At 64.8% G+C, this 19,730-nt stretch overlaps 1 protein-coding gene across 2 annotated transcripts; it reads left to right on the forward strand.

The window, feature by feature from the left end:
- Nucleotides 1-11,152: 11,152 nt before the first annotated feature.
- RSPO4 (R-spondin 4) lies at nucleotides 11,153-17,840 on the forward strand. 2 transcript variants are annotated; one of them, XM_040575978.1, is made up of 5 exons: nucleotides 11,153-11,509; nucleotides 14,202-14,390; nucleotides 14,551-14,710; nucleotides 14,797-14,982; nucleotides 17,606-17,840. In XM_040575978.1, the coding sequence occupies exons 1-5, from the start codon at nucleotides 11,215-11,217 to the stop codon at nucleotides 17,625-17,627; spliced, it is 852 nt and encodes a 283-aa protein (XP_040431912.1). In that variant the 5' UTR covers nucleotides 11,153-11,214; the 3' UTR covers nucleotides 17,628-17,840. The 2 variants fall into 2 exon arrangements, with proteins under 2 accessions (XP_040431912.1, XP_040431911.1); XM_040575977.1 differs by having other exon boundaries at nucleotides 11,172-11,509; nucleotides 14,567-14,710.
- The last annotated feature ends 1,890 nt before the right edge of the window (nucleotides 17,841-19,730 follow it).

Genomic DNA, 19,730 nt, shown 5'->3' on the forward strand with positions numbered 1-19,730 from the left:
TGGCTCATCCAGGACCAGGGACCCCAACCATCGCTCTCCCCACCACGCGCTGGCAAATTCCTTTCGCATGAACAAGAAATATGAGTTCTCTTTTTTTTTTTTTTTTTTTTTTTTTAAGGAATAAAATATTTTTTAAAAATGAAATCAAAACCTATTTACTTCTTTGTGGTCTCAGGGTGGTCTCCAGTCGTGTTTGTTTTCATCTGGAGCTAAACGCGATGCTGCTGGGGCGCCTGCAGTCTGTGCACGGTCCCGAAGGGGCAGCGGTGAACCTGGGTGCCCCCGGCCCCGCTGCCCACCCCGTGCCCCCATGGGCAGCCCAGAGGCTTCTCCCCACCGGGGTGCAGTGGCAGCAGGGTTTTGGTGTGTGGTCTTCCGAGGGGGGCTCGCATTAGGCAAACAGCATTGTTAAAGAGCAGAAAACATCGGTAACCTCTAATTATCCCCTCTCCTCGCAGGAGGAGGCGTTTTGCACCCGGGGGAGGCCGTGCCACACATCACCCTTTCATCGCAGTATTATGGTATTTTCCCCCAGCGCTGATGATTGGAACCAGCTGAGCTCCCGCAGCGCGGCCCTTCTCCGCGCTGCCACCGCCCCGAGACCCCCCCCCCAGGGGCACTGCCGCCCCCCAGGGGGACCCTGCTTTAGGGAAGGGCTGACAAAGCTGAACCAAAGCTCGGCCCCACATGGAAATGTTCCTGCCTTTGCAACGAGGTGATGTGAGGTTGGTCCCCATCCCATCCCCATCCCCATCCCCATCCCCATCCCCATCCCCATCCCCATCCCCATCCCCATCCCCATCCCCATCCCCATCCCCATCCCCATCCCCATCCCCATCCCCATCCCCATCCCCATCCCCATCCCATCCCCATCCCATCCCATCCCATCCCATCCCATCCCCATCCCCATCCCATCCCCATCCCCATCCCCATCCCCATCCCCATCCCCATCCCCATCCCATCCCATCCCATCCCCATCCCCACCCCCACCAGTCATGTCAGCTCTGAGCAGTGCCAGGACCCCGTGGCAGCGGGACCTCAGCCCCAGTTTTGCCATAGGTGCCCCAGTGCACCCCAGGGTGCCCAGGTGCATGCAGGAAGGTCCAGAGCTGAGCCATCGGACAGACCCTGCTGTGAGCCAAGAGGAGAGGCCGAGACAAGGGCACTGGGTGACGCCGTCCCTCCCCGCCACCGTCCCCGCTGTCCCCCCCGGTGGGGAGCCGTAAATACCCCAAATACCGCGGGGAGGAAGGATGGCACGCTAAGAGTGCCCAGAGTGAGTGCGTGGCAGGGAGGAGGGTGGGGATTAGTGGAAATGTACTTCTTCTGGCAGACATTTTTCCTTCATTTAATCTTTTTTGCTCAGATTCCCAAGTGGAGAATTCTTTCCATGAACTAGAGCTTGCCGGAGCAGCTCCGCTCCCGGCCCCGGCCGTGGGCACCGGGGACCAGCCAGGGCCCGTGTCACCGCGTCCCTCCTGTGTCTCCCTCCCGTGACACTCGTGGCGAGGCCGGGGACACCCGTGGCCCTGTGCCACCCTCCTGTGCCACGCGCTGGCCGAGGCGCTCGCCGGCCCCAGCCCTTTCCTCCCACTGCTGCGGTTCGGCATTTCTGGGGATGGTCACGGAGCCGAGCCTCCGCTGCGCGCTCGGAGAGAGGAGCTGCCCGCAGAGGAACGGCGTTTTAAACAAATCAGGAGTATTAAAGCTAGCTTTGTTTCTATTCCAGCTCCCGAAAATTGAATTTGTTAGTGGCATAAACAGGATATAAAGGGCTGAAAAGGAGAAAAGAAAAAAAAAAAGAGTGGGAAGCGCTTTTCTCCATGGCTTTCCCTGCGATGGAGGAAGCGACCTGTGGGGACCACATCGTTCCTGCTCGTTATTAAAAGCTCGTTCCTAATCACGAGCAGACCCTGCTCCCCTGCTCCCTTTCTCCTTCCCTTTATTTTGGGTTAGGAATTGGATGCCCCAGAGCCAGCGCAGGGCCAGGGAGGTTCAGCAGGAGCAGTCCCGCTGCCAGCACTCGTGGCTGGGTCCCTCAGTCACCAAAGCCCGCAGCCACCCAACACCACAACCCTGCCCCGGGACCTGTGGCACCCTCCGAGCTGAGCCCCCCCAGCCAAATACCTCGGACAGCTTTAGGATGGAGCGCGGGGCGGCAGGATGCGGCCACCTGCAGCCCAGCTGCCCAAATGAGCTCTGCTCCCCATTGCACAGGGGCACTGATGGCATTCCCAGCCAGGGCTTATCCTTCCTCCCCCATCAGTGGTAGGGGGATTGGTGGCGGATTTCGTTATTTTTCCCCCAAAATACGAAGATGGGCTCTACCACTGGCCCCGGGGATGCTCAGCCGGATCAGGGCCCTGGGGGGCTGGCTCCATCCAGCGTGCCGGGGCTGCTCCTGCCACTCCGGGTTTTAGTAAAACAAAGGTCTTCCCTTCATGATTTACACACTTTCCATTTTTTTTTCCTCCCCAAATTCCCGTTGGTTGGTGGTGCTCCCTGACGTCAGCCGCGAGCGGGGCCAACTGCCAGGTGGTAGCAATTTTCCTGAACATCGACTAAATATAATTATCACTCTATTTTCACTTCAGAAATATTAAAGCTTGTGTCCCTCCTGTTATTAAGTCTGAGAAAAGCCTTTATGGGTCACCGTGACTCACGGTGCCGCCCCACTGCACTGTGCTGCCGGCCCCCTCGGGGGTGACGGGCTCGTGTCCCCAAATCCCTGCGGCGCCAGCAGCCACCATGGCCACGGGGAGCAGGGCCAGGGGGCGGGATGTCCATGGGGGGAGGCTGGACGAAGGGGTTGGGGACACGAGAGGAGGCACCTGTGTTCCCAGGGGGGACCCAAAGCCCCAGTTCCCATGGATGGGGCGCAGGACAGCCCGAAGGGGGCTCGGTGGCACCTGAGCTTGGGAGCAAGGGACAAGGACCAGGAGGGGACACACCTGGGGGCACGGTGGGGCAGGTGCAGGGACTGCACGAGGTTAGCCTGGCCTGGACCCCCGTCCTGGCCCCCTGGGGCAGCACCCAGCCCCGTGGCTGGCCACGGGCCATGTGCCGTGCGTCCTTGTGGCAGCGGGGCGCAGCCGATCCAAGGGCTGGCTGGTGGCGGGCCCTCAGGACACGCTCTTTCCTTCCAGCTCCCTGCCCAAAAGCATGACCAAATTCCTTCAGTTTGGGCCAGGGCGGGCAGGAGGAGAGGAAGCAGGGAGCCGTTAGCGCTGGTCGTGCTACTAATTGAATCCTGCTCCCGGCAGCCTGCGCCGTACCGGGTTTGCCGGTAGCGGAGCTGCGTGGCCACCCGCTTCGAGCCGTGGGTGCCCGGCGGGGGCAGCAGCAGCCCCAGTACCCGCCCCCCCCACGGTGCTGCCTTTGTGGGGTGGGCTTGTGGGATCCAAGCACCAGCCAGGGCTCTGAGCCTTCGTGCACACTGGGCTGCCAGGGTTTGCCTTCCTCCGGGCACCCACAGGCAGAGCCCCTGGTCCCGGCACTGCACCGAGCCCCCTGGCCGCCGGCACGTGCCGCAGAGCCCTGGTGCAGCCGGGCGAGCACCGGGTGTGGGGACCACGAGCACGGCAGCCGCCTCCGCAGCCCTCCCCGGGCTCTGCAGTGGCCGGGGGGATTTCAGCATCCAGGACCACGATCCTGCCCAAAGCCTTTGTCTTCTGCTGAATTCCTCCTTGTGAGAGTCATCCGCTGGAGTCAGAGGATTTACCCTCCTGGGGAATGATGTGCGAGAGAGAGTTGTGTAGTCACATTCAAATTATTTGAAAAAGGATCGGGCTTCTGAGTGTTGAATCACGTGGAGCCAGGAACACTCATCTGACTGATGCTTCCATCTGTCTTTCCCAATAGTTTCCTTAAATAGCATAAATATTAAGAGAAATTCAACTGGAATTTGGCAAAAATGGTTCTTAGGAGACCAGAAGAGGGCCAGCTGCTTAAATACCACTGGCTTGCTCCCTTCCAGTTACAAACACATGATTTTCGCTGCTAGGAAAGCCAGAGGCAGCTCCTGGCCATGCCTGGCAGAGAGGAGGATGCTCCGTGGCCGCTGATATTCAGCTTTGCGGCGGAGAACGGCACAGCCGTGCGCGAGCAGCACGGGCGAGGGGCACGTGTTGTGTCTGGGGAGCAGCAGCAGCAGCAAAAGCCACCTGCAGCAGCGCTCCAACGTCCCAGTGTCCCTGTAGCTGGCCCTGTCCCACCACGTCCCCACACTTCCAGGCTGCCCAAAGCCAGACCTGCTGCGGGAAGTGCCCCCGGGCCCCATCCTGCTCCCCGGAGCCCATTTCCCTTCTTCTTGGAAGAACCTTCCCATTGTCCCAGCACTGCACGGCTGGGGAGGCAGGAATTGCTGTAACAGGAAGAGCTTTCTGACCAATTTTTTTTTGCAGTGCTTCAGTTCCCTGAAGCTCTCCTCTGCCTTTCACATTTAGTTTCATCTCTGCCCAGCTCTTCCCAAGAAACCCGCAGGCGAGGGCAGTTGGGTTTGTGGACGGGTCGGCGCGGGGCACTTCCCAACACCGAGCTGGTCCGTACCTCGTCCAGCCAGCTTTGCAGCTTCTCGACTTCCAAGCAGAGCTTGCAGGATTTCAGTAGCACATGTGGGAAGGAGATTGCTATCGGCTGTGAGCCGGCCTTGGCGTGCAATCACCTGTGGAAAAGCTGGGGACCGGGGCGCTTTCCATGGGGCCCCAGCGCAGATGCTCTCCCACTCCTAAGAACCAAAACCATCCTCAGCTCCCAGCCCTCCCGTCCGCCTCCCTCTTCCACCTGCCGGGGCGAGCACCGTGCTCGTAGCAAGACAGCTCCAGCCCCTGCATCACACCCTGCCAGCACCCACCCCGTGTGACCATCCCCATGCCCGGCCACCCGCAGGATCTGCCCCGGTGCCGCCTCTCCCCGGGGACGCCCGGTGGCACTGCAGCAGGTGAGCCCAGCGCGGGCCATGCCCTTCCCCGAGCCCGCCGGTGCCACCCGGCGCCGAGCCCGGCCCGCGCCAGCCGCCGTCATGTTTTTCCCATTCTGACAGCTGTACGGAAATTGGAAGGCGACGCTGACATGTGTCAACAATAACCAGCGAACAAGCGCCGAAGGCGGCGTCTGTCCCCACCACCTAGAGGAGGCTGGCCACTGTTGGCTCAAATCACGACAAGTTGCGGCTGGGAAGCAGGAGTATTGTTTCAATTATTTCCATTATATAAAGTCAAGCCATTTAATATATTCTGCCTCAAAGGGGCTAAACTAAAGAGATAAAATAAACACTGGAAATCTGCTCCGCTGGCAAGGATGAGGAATTTGGTTTCGACACCAAACCTTCGCTCCCACCTCTCTGTTCTCCTTTGCTTTCCTCCTCCTGTTTCCCTTCTCCTCCCGCTGCCCCTCTGCCTTCATCACCTCTCAAGACCAATTCCATCTCTTGGATTCGCTTCTGTTTTGGCAGCCGGGCTGCTCGGAGATTGTGCAGCCGCATCAGCAGCCAGGAGCGAGCGGAGCTGGCCGAGCCGCGGGCTGGCAGGAGGGGAGCGGGAGCTGCAGCCCTGTCCCTGCGGGGGGATGAGGTGGAAGCCGGGCTCCCAGCTCCCACCCGAGCTCCGGACCTGCCGGTTTGGTGTCCCCAGAGGGACCAGTGGGAGGCAGGAATGAAGCCCGGCCCTGGCCAAGGCATGGTGTGAGGAGGAAGAGGAGAGCATGCCGCAAGGATGCGGCGGGCTGCTCCACACGCTCGGCTGACTCACGGCGCCGGTGCTGCGGTCAAGCTGCGCTCACGCCCTGCTGGGACAGCCGGCTTCTTCCAGAGGGTTGCGAGCATCTCAACGGCTTTGCTTGCCCAAGCCCACAGCAAGGGGCTCTGGCTGATCGGGAGCTGCTTCCCAACACAGCCAGTGCTCTCCTCCCTCGTGGGGTCTCGCCAGCCCAGGTGTTCCCAATATGCCGCTCACACAAGGGCAATAAACCCGCAGCTTGGCCTTCCCGGCACATTTCCCTGCGCATCTGCAGGGCGCAGCGCTCAGCCATCCCGGTGCGGGTTCGTGGTGGTGCGGGACGGCCGGGCAGGGCCCCGGGGGAGGCCAGAAGCCCGCGGGAGGTGGAGGTGCCGTGGGATGCCCGGCGAGGCCGCGGTGCGGCGCGAGGTGGAGCTGGCGTTTCGTAAGCGCTGGGGAAAGGGCCTCTGCCGAGCTGGCGCGGGGAGCGGCTGTGAATTTCCATTCCTGTGGGAAGTGGGCTGCCACCGTCCAAGCATCTGGGGTTGTTATGATGGGAGAAGAATGCCAAATATTTTTCTTCCTTATCCACTACCATCCGTTGAAATCCTCCCCTGATCAAACCCATATTCATCGCTTTGGATGCACGAGGGCCTCTGCTTTCAAAAAGCCGTCCCTCCCTGCAGCCAGCCCCGCACGCACGGCTGGAAACCTGGGGAGACGGCAACGCCTCGCCCACGTCCCACCGCCCCTCCGAGGAGCTCCTTCCCTTGTTTCCAGCCGGCCCCACAAGGACTCTTTGCCGCTCCACTGCCTGGGCCGGCTGAGTGCCCAGTGCCAGTGTCCCCGGCTGATCCTCCATCCCCTCTGGAGCCCCAGCATCCCAAAATCGCCCGTCCGGCACGGCGGCAGGCACGTGCGCCACGGCCCCGGTGTGCGCGTGCCTCTGGGCTGCGCGGTGCTGCCTTGGAGGGCCACCAAGATTTTCCAAAGATGAAAGCGTGCTCAAGTGTCAGACAAACTTTCCAAATTATCTTGCTGGACATTTTCTCCCTGGTGCTTTGGAAGACGGTGGAGGAACATTTCATTCCCTCCGCGCTGGCATGGTGAGGAGCTGCATGAGGGAGCTGCTCGCTGCCAGCGGCGCCCGCAGGCTCAGCCTTTGTTCCTCGCCGGTATCATCTGTGAGTCAGTGCAGCCGCTCTGGCCGGGGCCCCGGCCGGGCACCTCGCCCCGGCAGCCCCAAAACGCCTCCGGAGAACAAAGAGGTAACAGGCGCCTGATTAATTAGCGGACAACAAATCATCCCTTCCCACTGCAATTTTCAGAGGAGTAGTCATAAATAGGCAAATTAAGGAAAATGACGGGATTTATCTGCTCCTTCGTGGACACTCAGCACCCATCGCGGGCTCGTTAGCAGCAAATCGCGCAGCCGGCACAGTAGCACTGCTTTCGTTGGCAAAGCCTCCTCGTGCTATTGTACAGCCAGAGTGATGAGCTGAATGACTCGCTGTGTGCCGTCCCCGAGGACCCATTGCTAATGAGAGCTACCTCATTAGCGTGCTGCAGTGCAGGGCATGGCCTCGGAGGCCAGGAGCAGGGCAGCGGTGCTGCGGCCGGGTTGTGGGCATCAGGAGCCCAGCTCAGCCCCTCGCCCTTCCCCATCTCCCCGCAGCTGTGGCCAGCAGAGGCCCCGGCCCCAGGGCTGTGCCAGACCTGGCAGGTAGGGGCTGCTGGCCACGGGGTTCTGAGCTTTAATACATCAAACGTGTTATTTACGGGCAAACTGAGCGGCTCCTTGGAGGAGCGGTGCCTGGGCACGGTGCTGGCTCTGCACCGCGCCAACGGCCAGCCTGGGAGATGCCACTGGCTTGGGCTCCACTCGCCCGTGCTGAAAGCAGGAGGGCGTCACCCGGGGATAGGGCCCTCTCCTGGCCCTTTCACGTCACCTCCCTTCCAGTCGCAGACGAGGAGAATTGAAGTCAGCCTGTCGGGAGCGAGGCTGGCGGCTGGGGCGAGGAGCTGCCACCGGCCGTGCCAGGGTGCGAGCCGAGCTGAAGCCCGGGCTGCCCTTGGCAACATCTGTCCGTCACTAGCAGCCGTGCCTCAGAGCTTTGGGTGTGCCAAGGGTTTAGATCTGAGATAAGCACACACAGGCTGGGGCAGTCGGTGCCCCAGGCGTGGGGCGATCCAGGCAGCAGCACCCAACCAGCAGCCCCCAACACCCAGCGGGGACGCCTCGAGGCACCTGCGGGGCAGGCGATGCCCTGCTCCCTGTTCCCATGCGGTGCACTCGCAGGGTGCTGTGCCGGGGTGAGGACCCGTAAACCCGCAGCAAACTCCACAGTTCAATACTCTCCTCTCTCTCAAGGCTGCTGCTTTTGGCTAACGTGAAGGTGGAACATTGTTCCAGTCCCCTTGCCGTGACGCCGTGGCCACCTGAAATTTTCCCTCCCAAAAAGTGCTTTTCTGCACAGGCCAGGTCTCCGTTTCCTTGCCCGGGGAGCAGAGGGGGCTTTGCTCTCTGCGCTGCACAGTGCTGCCCCGCTGCACGACGCTCTGAGCAAAGGCAAAGCAGGGAGCTGCGCTGGGGCTTGGGGGTTGCATTGCCAGTCCCCACGCCACGGTGAGCGTTCACGTGTACGGGCACGGGCTTTGTCTGACCTGCTGCCAGCCGCCCTCGGAGCCTTGCACGCCCCCAGACGGGACGAGCACACACAGTGCGATGAAACAGGCAGCTGGCTGCGGAGCATTTCTTGGGTTTCCCCTGTGCTGCCGAGGAATCATGGTTTATTAAGGCAGAAGCTCCCTGCGATGAGCGCGCAGAGGGGAGGGTTTGCAGCTGCTGAGCCCTGGCGCCATGACCCCAGCCAGCGCTCGGGGCCGTGGACCCAAGCACCACGTGCCCAGCGGTGGGAGCAGAATGAGGCCGCCAGCAGCTCGGCCGTGCCCGGAGCAGAGCCCGGGTGCCCTCCCGGTCCCTCGCTGCCCGCGCACGTCTGCTGCGCGCCGCCACGCACGCGCAGGCGTGGGGCCCCCGCCAGCCCACGTGGATCCGCGACGGGGGCGCATTATTGCAGGCATGTTTGTTTATGGAAAGTAATGCCGAGCCAGATGCTGAAAACCTGCATTTTATGGGTAATTTTTCAATTTATTTCACATTGGCATTAGAAAAAAAAAAAAACTAAAGTGATCCCAACCATTATTACTCCTGGTTTCCTATGGCAAGGCCAAAGGGGTCTGAAACGGCTCCTTTGTTGTCTGAATCGTTAACTCCTCGGGAATGAGACGCCATGCTGGATGGGAGCGGCAGAGAGAGACATTCAAGGGGGGTGGGGGGAGAAAAGGGGAGCAGGAGGGAGAAATTCAGGTGGGAAATGGAGGCGGTGAGGAGAGCAGCCCCGACGAGCCCTCCCTGGGCAGGGCTGCAGGGGCAGGTGGGAGCACAGCAGCCGGGGCAGCCGCCTCCTCCCTGCCTCCCCAGGTCCCCAGTTGCCCCCAGACCTGCCCGCAGTGGGTGCAACAGCGGCCCCTATGACCCCACCAGACACTGAGGGACACATCCACCACAGCCCCGCAGGCACCGCTCCCTGCTGCAATGAGTTTGCTGGTGCTCTGTGGTCCCAAAAACCCATTTGTCCCCCCCAGGTAGGGCTGTCCCACAGCATCCCAGGCCCCAGGTTTGGGTACGGGGCAGGCTGGGCTCGGGGGCCTGAGCTGGTGGGACAGCACCTGCGTCGGGAAGCTCCGAGCATCCTGCGTGCAGATGCGGCACACAGACATATGCGGGGGGGTGGGAATTAACCCGCTCCAGCTGCCTTCAGCCTTGTCTGCAGGATGTGAGCAAATCCCATTAAAATCCGTGCATCTGCAAGAGGGAACCAGACAGAAACTCTCCTTCGGGCGGCTGGAAGCCATCAGGTCCGGCAGCACGATGCCGGATCCGCAACAGCCCCACAGCCGCTCCAGGCACCGGGGAGAAGGTGCGGGTGGGAGAGCCGGGGCTCGGCAGCACCCTGACCCTCCCAGCTCCAAACCCGGATCTCCCCATGGGGCGAGAGAGGATGCAAAGTGCTCGCAGAGCCACCTGGGCACAGCCAGCTGCTCAAGAAACGCTGGATTCCCCCCAGAAAGGTAGGGAAAAACACTCGGCCTTTTTCCTTCCCTACTCCCCACAGCTGGTTGGGATGCAGGGTGGGAACGTGGCTCAGCATCCCTCCCCGGGGGTCCGGCGTGCCCTGGGCAGGATTTCCCTCTCCGTGGGGAGGAGAGCAGCGCGCCGTGCTGCTTTGAGCTTGCCGGTGCCTAGGGTGGGCGCACGGCCAGGGGCAGCCATCGGGGCTGTCACCGTAGGCCACCAGGCCGCTGGGAAGCACAGCTCCTGGCACGGGGCCGGCACGTGTGTCCTCGTGGCTGGATGAGGGCATGGAGCTCATGGGGTGGACACGGAGCAGCGCAGGAAGCCCCTCGCGGGGCCACGGCCTCCCTCCCTCTGCCCGTCGAAGGCATGCAGGGGCCAAGGCCACGTGCACCCCGCAGGGGGCTCGGAGGGACGCGGCTGCCCCCGGGAGGTGCTGTCCTGTCCTGAGCTCCCACGGGGCAGGGCAGGGGCAGCGGGGGGACCAAGGGCAGGGACCCCCCCGCTGGCACCCCCAGGTCCCCTGCGGATACCTGGAGCGTGAAGCTCTGCAGCGTGGCCCCGACCCCTGGGCCCTGGGCCCTCCCCCTGGGCACGCTGAGACCCCCCCGGGGGCATCTGGGGAGATGTGCGGGGGGCGAGGGGCGCAGGGAGCTGCCTGGGAGCCAGGTGCTGCGAGGCGCGGCTCGGCTCGGCTCGGCTGGCTCAGTTTGGCTCGGCTCAGCTCAGTTCAGCTCAGCTCAGCTTGGCTGAGTTCGGCTCAGCACGGCTCAGCTCGGCTTAGGCAGCTCAGCTCGGGTTGGATCGGCTCGGCACGACTCGGCACGGCTCAGCTCGGCACGGTCCCACAGCGCTCGGCACGGCCCGGCACGGCTCAGCTCGGCACGGTCCCACAGCGCTCGGCACGGCTGGGCACGGCTCGGCACGGCTCGGCACGGCTCGGCACGGTCCCGCATCCAGAGCCACACCGGAGCCAGCACCCCCCCCCGTCCCTCCCCTCGATCCCCCCGCGCCCTCCGCCCGATCCTGGGCGTGTCCCCCCGCCTGGCCCCGCCCGTGCCGTGCCGTGCCGTGCCGAGCCGTGCCGGGGGCTTCGCCGTGCCCCCGCGGCGGGATGGAGGCGGCGGGCGGGGGGCGCGCCCGCTCCGAGGCGGCGGCGGCGCCGGGGCCGGGGGTCGCGGCCCGGCCGTTTGCGGGGCGCGGGGCCGCGGCCGGGGCCGTTTTGTCATCGCCGGGGCTTGCCGGGGGGGGTGGGGGGGGGGTGCGGCGGGGGGCTGGCAGCGGCTATAAAGGCAGGGCTCCCCCGAGCAGCCGCCGCTCGCCCGGCACCATGAGCGCTGCCCTGCCCTGGCGGCCCGGGGCATGCCCCCCGCCCGCGGCTGGGATGGTGTGAGCCCCCCGCCCCGCGCCGCGCCGCTCTCCTCCCGGCTTCCCTTCCCTTCCTTTCCCTTCCTCTCCTTTCCCTTCCCTTCTTCCCTTCCTTCCACCGCCTCTCTCGGCTGGCTCGGGCGGGGAGGCGAGCCCGCCAGCCGCTCGGATGCTCTGATTTCTCGCCGGCCCTCAACCCCTGCTGCCCAGATGCAGTGGATAATCCTCATGTTGCTGCTATTCATCAGCTCCGTGGAAATGCTCGCGCAGAACCGATGGAAGAAGCAAGGTAGGGTGTGTGCGGCCGCCTCGTCCCGCCCAGGTGCCGCGGGCGGCTTCGGGGCCCCGGCTCCCCGAGGTGGAGCAGGAGGGGTGAGACGGGGCCAGCTCGCACCCGGGGCTGGTTCCTCCGGGGAGAGACCCCCGGGGCTGCACCGCAGGGCGGCCGCTTCCCCTCGACCGTGCGTGGAGAGGGCAAAGCTCGGCCCCAGCGGCATCACCTGCCCCGTGCCAGCGCTGTCCCACACGGGGTGGCAGGGGACAGGGGCCAGCTGGTGGCACGGGGACCAGCCTCGCAACCCCCCCAGGGCAGGGTGCGGGTGCTGGGCGCAGAGCGCGGTGCTGTGCCGGTGCTTCTGTTCTCCGCTCGATGCGTTGAGTGCGCGGGGAGCAAAACGTCCTGGAAGGATGCTCAGAGCACTGCTGCTCCCTGCCCCATCCTTCCCCATAGCAGAGGGGCCGGCTGAGCCGCTGCTTGGGTGTCCCGGGGCTGTGCGGTGGGACACGGGCTCGTGTCCCCTCCATAGGGTGGTGCCGCGGCAGCCTGGACTCTGCGGAGAGTGGGGCCAGGGCTCGCTTTTGTAACCGACTGGTGCCGGGGCAGGGACGGGACCTTGTGAGCCTTTGGAGGCCTCGGGCTGGAGCCTGGACAACTTTCCCTGTGTTCGTTGTACGTTGCTGTAAGATGCCAGCGCTACGGGATGCGTGAGGGCCTCGGGACCTCGCGGCACCCGTGGGTCTGCGCCTCAAATGTGCGGTGTCTCCCCCCGCGCAGCCCCTGTACAGGATCTGGTGGCTGCTCAGCTCCTGCCCGGTGCCTGTCCCAGCTCAGCCCTGCGCCCAGCATCTGCCGCCGTGCCTGGGGAGGTGAACCCGAGAGCTGTCCCTCATTTCCCCGTTCCCCATGCTCTGGGTGTGAGCCCCGTGCCGATGCCAGGCGCAGCGCTCCGCCGGCTCTGCGGCAGTTCCCCGGCACCGCTCCCGGTGGCAGGAGAGGGACGGGCGGAGGAGCGAGGGCTTCGGGCAGCAGGCAGGGAGCGGGTTCGCAGTAAAATCTGCCCGGAGCCTTCCCCGGCTCCCGCGGCATGGAGCTGGTTTTAAAGACAGTGACACAGACGTCGCTGCCACAGCTCGTCCCATCCCTGCACCTTCCTTGCCCCAGCTGGGTGTTGGAGAAAGAGCAGCAAAAAAAAAAAAAAAAATCATCAAAAAGAACTGGGGAAGGGAAAGACTCTCGTAAATCCCTGGGTCTCCTGGGAAGCTGCTCCAGCTGCAGCCAGGAACACAAATGTTGTCAGCATTTGGTAAATATGTAACGGAGACCATAACAACTTAATGGATCCAAGGTGCTTCATTAGCCGGCTCCCAGCACACGCAGCCTCCTGGCCGCAGCGAGTTGCGCTGTGTCGTGCTGCCGCGCTGTGCAAGCCCCTGGCCTCCAGCGAGGGGACCGGGACAATCTGGCTCGGGGATGACTGCGTTGCACTGCCACAGCACCTGGGAAAGCCGTGCCGGAGCTGCGGGGCGTCCTCTGCCTGCATCTCCCCGCTGTGTCCCCAGCCCTGAGCTCCCTCCCTCGCCCGCTGCCTTCCCAGGAGGGGTCCGAGACCAGGTCAAAGCTGCTGCCCTTCACTTGCGTTCTCAGCACCCCGGCACGTCCCAGACGTTGGCCCCAGTTTGCTCCCGGTGGGATCCAGCCCCGCACCGGGCTGTCCCACCAGCACTGCGGGGAAGGCGGCGGCTGCGGGCCCTTACCAGGGAGCAGAGCCCGGGGCTGCGCACCAGTCTCCGGCTCTGGTAACCGCAGCCTCCAGGGCTCTGCTCTGCCTGGGGCAGCCTCCTCCTTCGGCCTTTGCTGTGTGCAAAAAAACATCTTAACGCTGTAAGACCTGCTAGCAGACAGCCTGGGCCCCGAGCACGCACCACCCGTGTTCCTGGCACTGTCGCTGGCTGTACAGCACGAGCTTTTGCTTGGGGGTGTTAAAAGCAAGCTTTCTGTCCCAGAAAAAACAGACAAACTCTTCCAAACACCAGCGGGTGCAGCAGGCACATCGCTGTTTGAGCAGAGGAGCCTGGGGGCCCATTATGGAGACACCCCACTATTCTGGGGGTGCAGAAAGACCCCGGTGTGTGGGTGGGCAGAGAAGCCAGTGGCTGCCCTGCCTGCCCTGGTGCTCCGGGCTCAGTCACCAGCTCCTGAAATGTCCCCGGGCCACGAGCATCTCTCCGGGCTGTGATTCTGGCAGGGGAAGCTGGCTCCAGGGACAGGAGGGCACCTCCAGGTGCTGCCGGCTGCATGGGGCTGGCCCCGGTCCTTGTTCCCTTGTCCTTGTCCCCGAGAGCAGAGCCCCCGCGGGGCCCGCTGCCCCCGTGCAGGTCGGAGCACGGCGGGAGCAGCCGGGGAGGCGGCGGCGGCGGCTCTTGAGCCACCAGACAGATCTTTATCGCGGCTCCACTTGAACGTTTCCGAAACGCTCTTTGTTCCCTTGACATATAACAGGCAGCAGCCAATTAACCCGGGTCAGGGCTTGTTTCTACCCGCTGGCTGCTCCGGGGGTCAGCGCCCTGTCGGATGCGATGGCACGGCTGCCGGAGGTGCCCGGGCTGGCACCCGCGGCGGTGCCGAGCTGGGCGCAGCGGGGAGGGAGCCCCGGCCCTGCCGTCCCCCCGCCGCAGCCCCTCTCCCCCGCTTGTCTCCGCAGTGAGCGCTGGCCTCTTTGAGAACTGCACGGGCTGCGTCCTGTGCTCGGAGGACAACGGCTGCATCACCTGCCACCACCGGCTCTTCCTGCTCATCTGGAGGGACGGAATCCGCCAGTACGGGATGTGCGTCCACACCTGCCCCCCCGGCTACTTCGGCGTGCGGGGTCTGGAGGTCAACAGATGCACAAGTACGTGGCGCCTGAGCCGCGGCCCCTGTGCCTCCGAGCGCCCCGGGGTTCCCTCGCTGCCCCGCAGCGCCTCTCCCAGCCCGGAGCTGCGTTTGCGAAGGGCGCCGGGTCCCTGCGCGCACCGGGGCTGGCGGCTCAGCGCTCGCCCCCCCACTCACAGCACCCCTTCCTGGCAGAGTGCAGGTCGCCCAGCTGCGAGAGCTGCTTCAGCAAGGACTTCTGCATGAAGTGCAAGGAGAAGTTTTACCTGCACAAGGGCCAGTGCTTCCGGCAGTGCCCGCCCGGCACCGCGGCGCAGCCCGGCACCCGCGAGTGCCAAGGTAAGCGGCGCCCGCACCCCATGCCCCACGGGTCATGCCAGTGTGGCGTGGCCACCGTCCCCCTCCCCGTGTCCCTGTCCCCCCAGAGACGTGCGAGCCGGGGCCCTGGAGCGAGTGGAGCGCCTGCACCCACGAGGGCCGGACCTGCGGCTGCAAGTGGGGCCTGGAGACGCGGGTGCGCGAGGTCCTGGGCGCCCCGCGAGAGGAGGGGGCTTCCTGCCCCCCGCTGCTGGAGACCCGAAAGTGCCGCCTGAGGAAGCACTGCCCAGGAGGTGAGCGCGGCCCCGCCTGCCCCCCGCAGCCCCCCGGCTTCGCGCCCCGCCGCCGCTCTCCTTAAAAGCGAGGAGCCCCGCGGCACACGGCGGCGGGGTGTCCTGCGGTGTTGTGGCCGGCCAGCCTGGATCTCATCTCCCAAGCATTTGGAGGCCGGTGGCTGTAACTGTGCAGTTCTGGAGAAAGCTGCCTTCCCAGGCACATGTGCTGAGCAGCCCCGGTGCTGGCGCCGGCAGGGACGAGGCTCCCCTGCCCTGTGAGCCACAGCCCCTGGCACCGGCTCCTGTCCTGCCCGCCTGCAAAGGGAGAGGCAGGGCCGAGGCTTTCTGCTTGGCAATTGCAAATAGAGAGGCTTGAGTTCCTCGGGGGAAATACCTGCAAAAATCCGCAAAATACCAGAAAGCGACGCAGAGCTGGAGGGCATCACCCGGGGGATTGGCGACGGCCAAGGTCCCCAGCCCACCCTGGGATCCGTCCCCAGGGCAGGGCATCATCCCCGGTGGCTCTCCCTGACGTTGTCCCCAGCCCTCGTCCCCGAGTGCCCTCCCGTTGCTGTAGCACCGCAGTTCCCTGGCTCGGGGCTCCCCGGCTGGGGGCTGTGGCGTGGGGGCTCCCCGCTGCCCCTCGCAGCGCCCAGCCGGCGGCGCGGGCACGGGCGCGGGGATGGCGATGGGAACCAGGAGGTGGCTGATGTCATTTTTGGACGCAACCGGCTGGGCTGAAGCTGTTCTAATAAATCTCTGCTTAATAACTGGCAGAAAGACAGATTGCATGAGATACCGATCTGTGGGCCTTGGAAGGAGATCTGAGCCCCTGGCCTCAGCGCTGGACAGCTCTGCGGTTCGGAGCTGTGGGTTCGTTGTGTATCTACACAGCAGCGGCAGGGAGGGTGCGACCGAGGAAAGGGGTGCGAAGGGGAGAGGAGAGACGGGTTGGAGAAAGGTGGAAATAACAAAAGCTGGGTGTGCTGGGGCTGCGGGAGAGGGCTGCGGAGCCAGGAGAGCGTCCTCATCTGGGCACCATCCATCATAAATAACGTTTTCGTGCTGACAGCACGGCGAGGCTGATTTCCTTTCCTGCTCAGGCCCTGACTCGCAGCTTCGGGGCGCCAGGTGGCAACGATTTCGGGGAAATTTGGCTCCCTCCCTGGCTCTGCGGCCCCTGGACCCTTGAAGCTGGTGACAGTTTGATGCGGCCAGCTTGGCGGCGGCGCGCGAGGACAGGCTGCTGTGGAGCGCGGCATCCCGCGGCGCACTGCCGGGCGGCTGACGGCGTGTGCCTGCGGCACTGTGCCCGCACGCAGCCTGCCTGGAGCTCGGTGTGGAGCTCGGTGCTGCCACGGCCACCCCTCTGCTCCCGTGGGGACCACGGTTCTTGGGGTGCACCGCATCTCGTGGGGCGACCTGGGCACCCGCTCCTGCCCGCTGTGAGCCCCAAGGCTGTGGGAATGGGCGCTGGGGCACCGCAGGGCTCCTCGCTTGGGTGGGGATCAGCTCCAGAGCTGGGTCTCTCCCCAAAACAGCTGAGGGAAATCCCCCCCGCGTGGTGTGGCCGGAGGCGGCGGCCGCCCCGCAAGCAGCCCCGGGCTGGTGCGGCCCCAGCCGGGCGGCAGGAGCAGCCCCTTCATGTCTGGCAGCCGGCTCGGCGTCCTCGCCACGGCGGAGTGTGCGCCTGCCCTCGCTCCCAGGCTCCTGTCCCGACTGGCCGAGTGCTCGGTTATGGGATCCAGATGCTGGAGGACAGCGAGTTCACTTGATGCAGCCAAGACACCCCAAGACCCAGAGAGCCGGAGGAAGGCGCTGCCTCTGCCCCAGACCGGGCTGTGCGATGAGAGATTTGTGCTACCACTTCTGAGCCGTCCCCGGGCAGCTGGAAGCGAGAAGCATCTGTGCTTGGCCAAGGCACAAAACCGCTCGCGCTGCTGTAAATCTGCCTTAGTGTTCCTGCCGCGCTCTCCAGACGCCTGGCATTCGTGCTGTGCCCTTTCCTTTGTGGGTGGCAATTGTCTGGGAGATCAGAGCAGAAAAACAGAGACGGGCAGGGAAAGAGATGGAGCCCTCGGAAAGAACCAGCGTCAGCAGCGCTGGCTCCAGCGGCGGGGCCGGCCGTGGTCCTCGTGCTCCGCACCCCCTGTGCCCCCCGGCTCCAGGATGGGCACAGGGGCAGAAGCAGAGGTGAAGCTGCCTGCTTTGGGGCAGCCACCCCGCTCCAAGGCATGGGGTCCCCATCCCATCAGAGCCCTCAGCGTGGCCAGTGCTATGCCGTGTCCCGGTTTGCTTCGGTGCCTCAGCACTGTCCCCATCGACCCGCGGAGCTGGGAGCTGGAGGGGTGCTTGGGGAGGTGCGGGTGCACCCTGAGGCCACCCACGTCCCACCGAGCCTGAACCCTTCCTGGCCCAGCTTGGGGCTGTGCTGTGTGGGTCTTTGGGGCTTTGGGACTTTGGGGCTTTGGGGCAGCCGCTGTCCTGCTCCTGCTCGCAGCAAGGCCGGGGTCTCCCCGGGCAGCACCCGCTTTGGCTGGAGGCAGAGCCGGCGGTAACCCCCGGCCTCGCAAGCAGGAGAGTCTCCGCTGCCTGGCCCCAGCAAGCGAGCCCCTCCTTTTCTCCTTCTTTTCTCTTCCAGAGAAAACCAAACCCAAAAATAAAGGCAAAAAGCGGCAGAAGAAGCAGAAGACAGAGCCGGACGCGGGCACCTAGCGGCGCGGGCACGGCGAGGCGAGCTCCCCCTGTGCTGCCCTGCCCGCGTCGCCCCAGCTTCCCAGCCACAGAAAATTGCACAATTTTCTCTCCCCCCCCCTCCCCCTTTTCTTTTGAGACAATTTATGGCCTGTAAAACATTTCCTTTTCAGAAAATCTAATTTGCAGTGTCCAAAGCAATGCCTCGGGGCTCGGGGAGGGGGTGGCTCCCTTTTTTTTGTTGTTTTTCCCTCTCCCCCTGCCTGCTCGGCCCCTTCCCTCGCTGCAGCCGGGTGAAATGGGGCCAGGGGGGTTCGACCCTGCCGATGGAGGCGACGCCTGCCCCAGCACGTCCCCTGGGCAGGGAGATGTCCGTCCCCATGGGGTCCTGACTGCGCTGGGGTGCCGGGGGGCGCAGCGTGCCTGTGCCTACTGAGCAGCTCCGGGTGCCAGACAGGGTCCCCTGTGCTCAGCCACCGCCAGGGGTTGGTGGCACCCTGGGGCTGGGGTCCTGCTGAGGACCTCACAGCAGCCCAGCCCAGCCCTCAGCATCTCTTTGGTCCCCAGTGGCACATCCATGGGCCAAATCCTGCCGGCCTCGTGCTCACAGCCTGTGAAGAGCTGGACGAGCTCCGTGCTGTTCGTGAGTGCAGGAATTGGGGGTGGCCTTGCCCACGCACCCCGGAGCCACCAGCGCCAGCCTGGGGACGCCCCCCCACCACCGGCAGCCCCTGCGCAGCCCGGCCACGCCGCCAGGATCAGCGTCGCGGCCCCCTCCAGACGTGACAGGGGGGCACGGCTCACGGGTGCTGACCCCGTCCCCATCCCCCTGACCCAGCCACCGCGTGTGCATCGCCCGCAAAAGCACACGGCACGCGCGTGTGGCCCACGGAGAAGCGCATCGGCACGTTCAGAACGCGTTTTGCTCGAAGTGCTGCCCTCCCCGCGGGCACCTCTGTGAACAGCCAGGGTTTGGCTGCCCCATCCCTGCTCCGAGCACGGGCCGTGGGGGCCGGGGGGCCGCGGGGGCTGCGGGGCCCTTCCAGGACGAGAGCGCTGGGTGTCAGCATCGAGCCAGCCCCGGAGCCTCGCTCGCAGGCACGGGGCAGCTCCTCCGTTTGCTTACTGTCAAATAAAAGTATTGAAGCCTCCGGCATCCGTCGCATCCCCGCTTTCCCGCGCTGCAGAAATGGTTTCCACGAGGCACTGCCGGAGGGAGCACGGGTCAGGGCGACGCCGGTGTCACCCCGCAGCCCCCGCCCCGCAGCGGCAGAGCAGGCGGTGGGCATGCAGCATGTGGGGTCAGCTGCGCTCCCCAAGCCCTTCCTGCACGTGGCAGGCCCCACACCTCCACCCCAAAAGCGGTGGGGAAAGGTGGCCACCGGCTGCCTGGGTCAGCCTCGGACCCCTCCGTCCTGCCACCTCCTGCCCCAGGCCCCTGTGAAGTGGGGGGGTTCCCTGGGGAAAGATTTCGTTTTGATGTTTCTGTTTGAAGCGGCACCAGCATCTCGTGGTGTCTGAGCCAGCAGCAGGAGAAGCAACGTCCCCGGGACCCTGCCCCTTCCCTGGGTGCTGCTGCGAGCCCAGCCCATGGGACCCCTCCGGGGCTGGCTCTCGGGGTCCTGCCCCTGGTGGGGTGCAGGCAGGATCTGGGTGCTTGGGGCTGCTCCGGGCCGCCCCAGAGGCTGGCACGGGGATGCCTGGTGGCTCCTGAGGAAGCTGGAGTTGCCCTGGAGCTGCTGGGGTGCTGCAGGCAGCAGATGCCGGGACGGGGCAGCACGGTGAGCACCAAACAGGACACCAGGGCAAGGAAAAGGGGCTCTCGGCTGCCCCTTAAAGCAGGTGGGGTCCCCAGTATCCGGAGGGGCCAGAGCACCCTGCGACCACCACAGCCCCCCCGTGCTGCGTAACCCGACGGAAAACCCTGGGAAGGTGCCGGGCTGGGTGTTCCTGTACCGGGGGAGGTTCACTCTGCCATGCCAGCCTGTCCCCACGGCCAGCCCCGTCCCCTCCTGGGACAGCTTAGAAATAGCCCAGCACGTAGCCTGGCCCCGTGGGCTCCGCGCCAGGCG

Source organism: Cygnus olor, chromosome 16 (assembly GCF_009769625.2).
Source record: "Cygnus olor isolate bCygOlo1 chromosome 16, bCygOlo1.pri.v2, whole genome shotgun sequence".
Lineage (NCBI taxonomy): Eukaryota > Metazoa > Chordata > Aves > Anseriformes > Anatidae > Cygnus > Cygnus olor.

Coding starts and splice junctions, on each gene's coding strand:
- RSPO4 (XM_040575977.1), top strand. CDS start 11,215: ATGCCCCCCGCCCGCGGCTGGGATGGTGTGAGCCCCCCGCCCCGCGCC. Junction 11,510..14,201: donor GAACCGATGGAAGAAGCAAG/GTAGGGTGTGTG, acceptor TTGTCTCCGCAG/TGAGCGCTGGCCTCTTTGAG. Junction 14,711..14,796: donor CGGCACCCGCGAGTGCCAAG/GTAAGCGGCGCC, acceptor CTGTCCCCCCAG/AGACGTGCGAGCCGGGGCCC.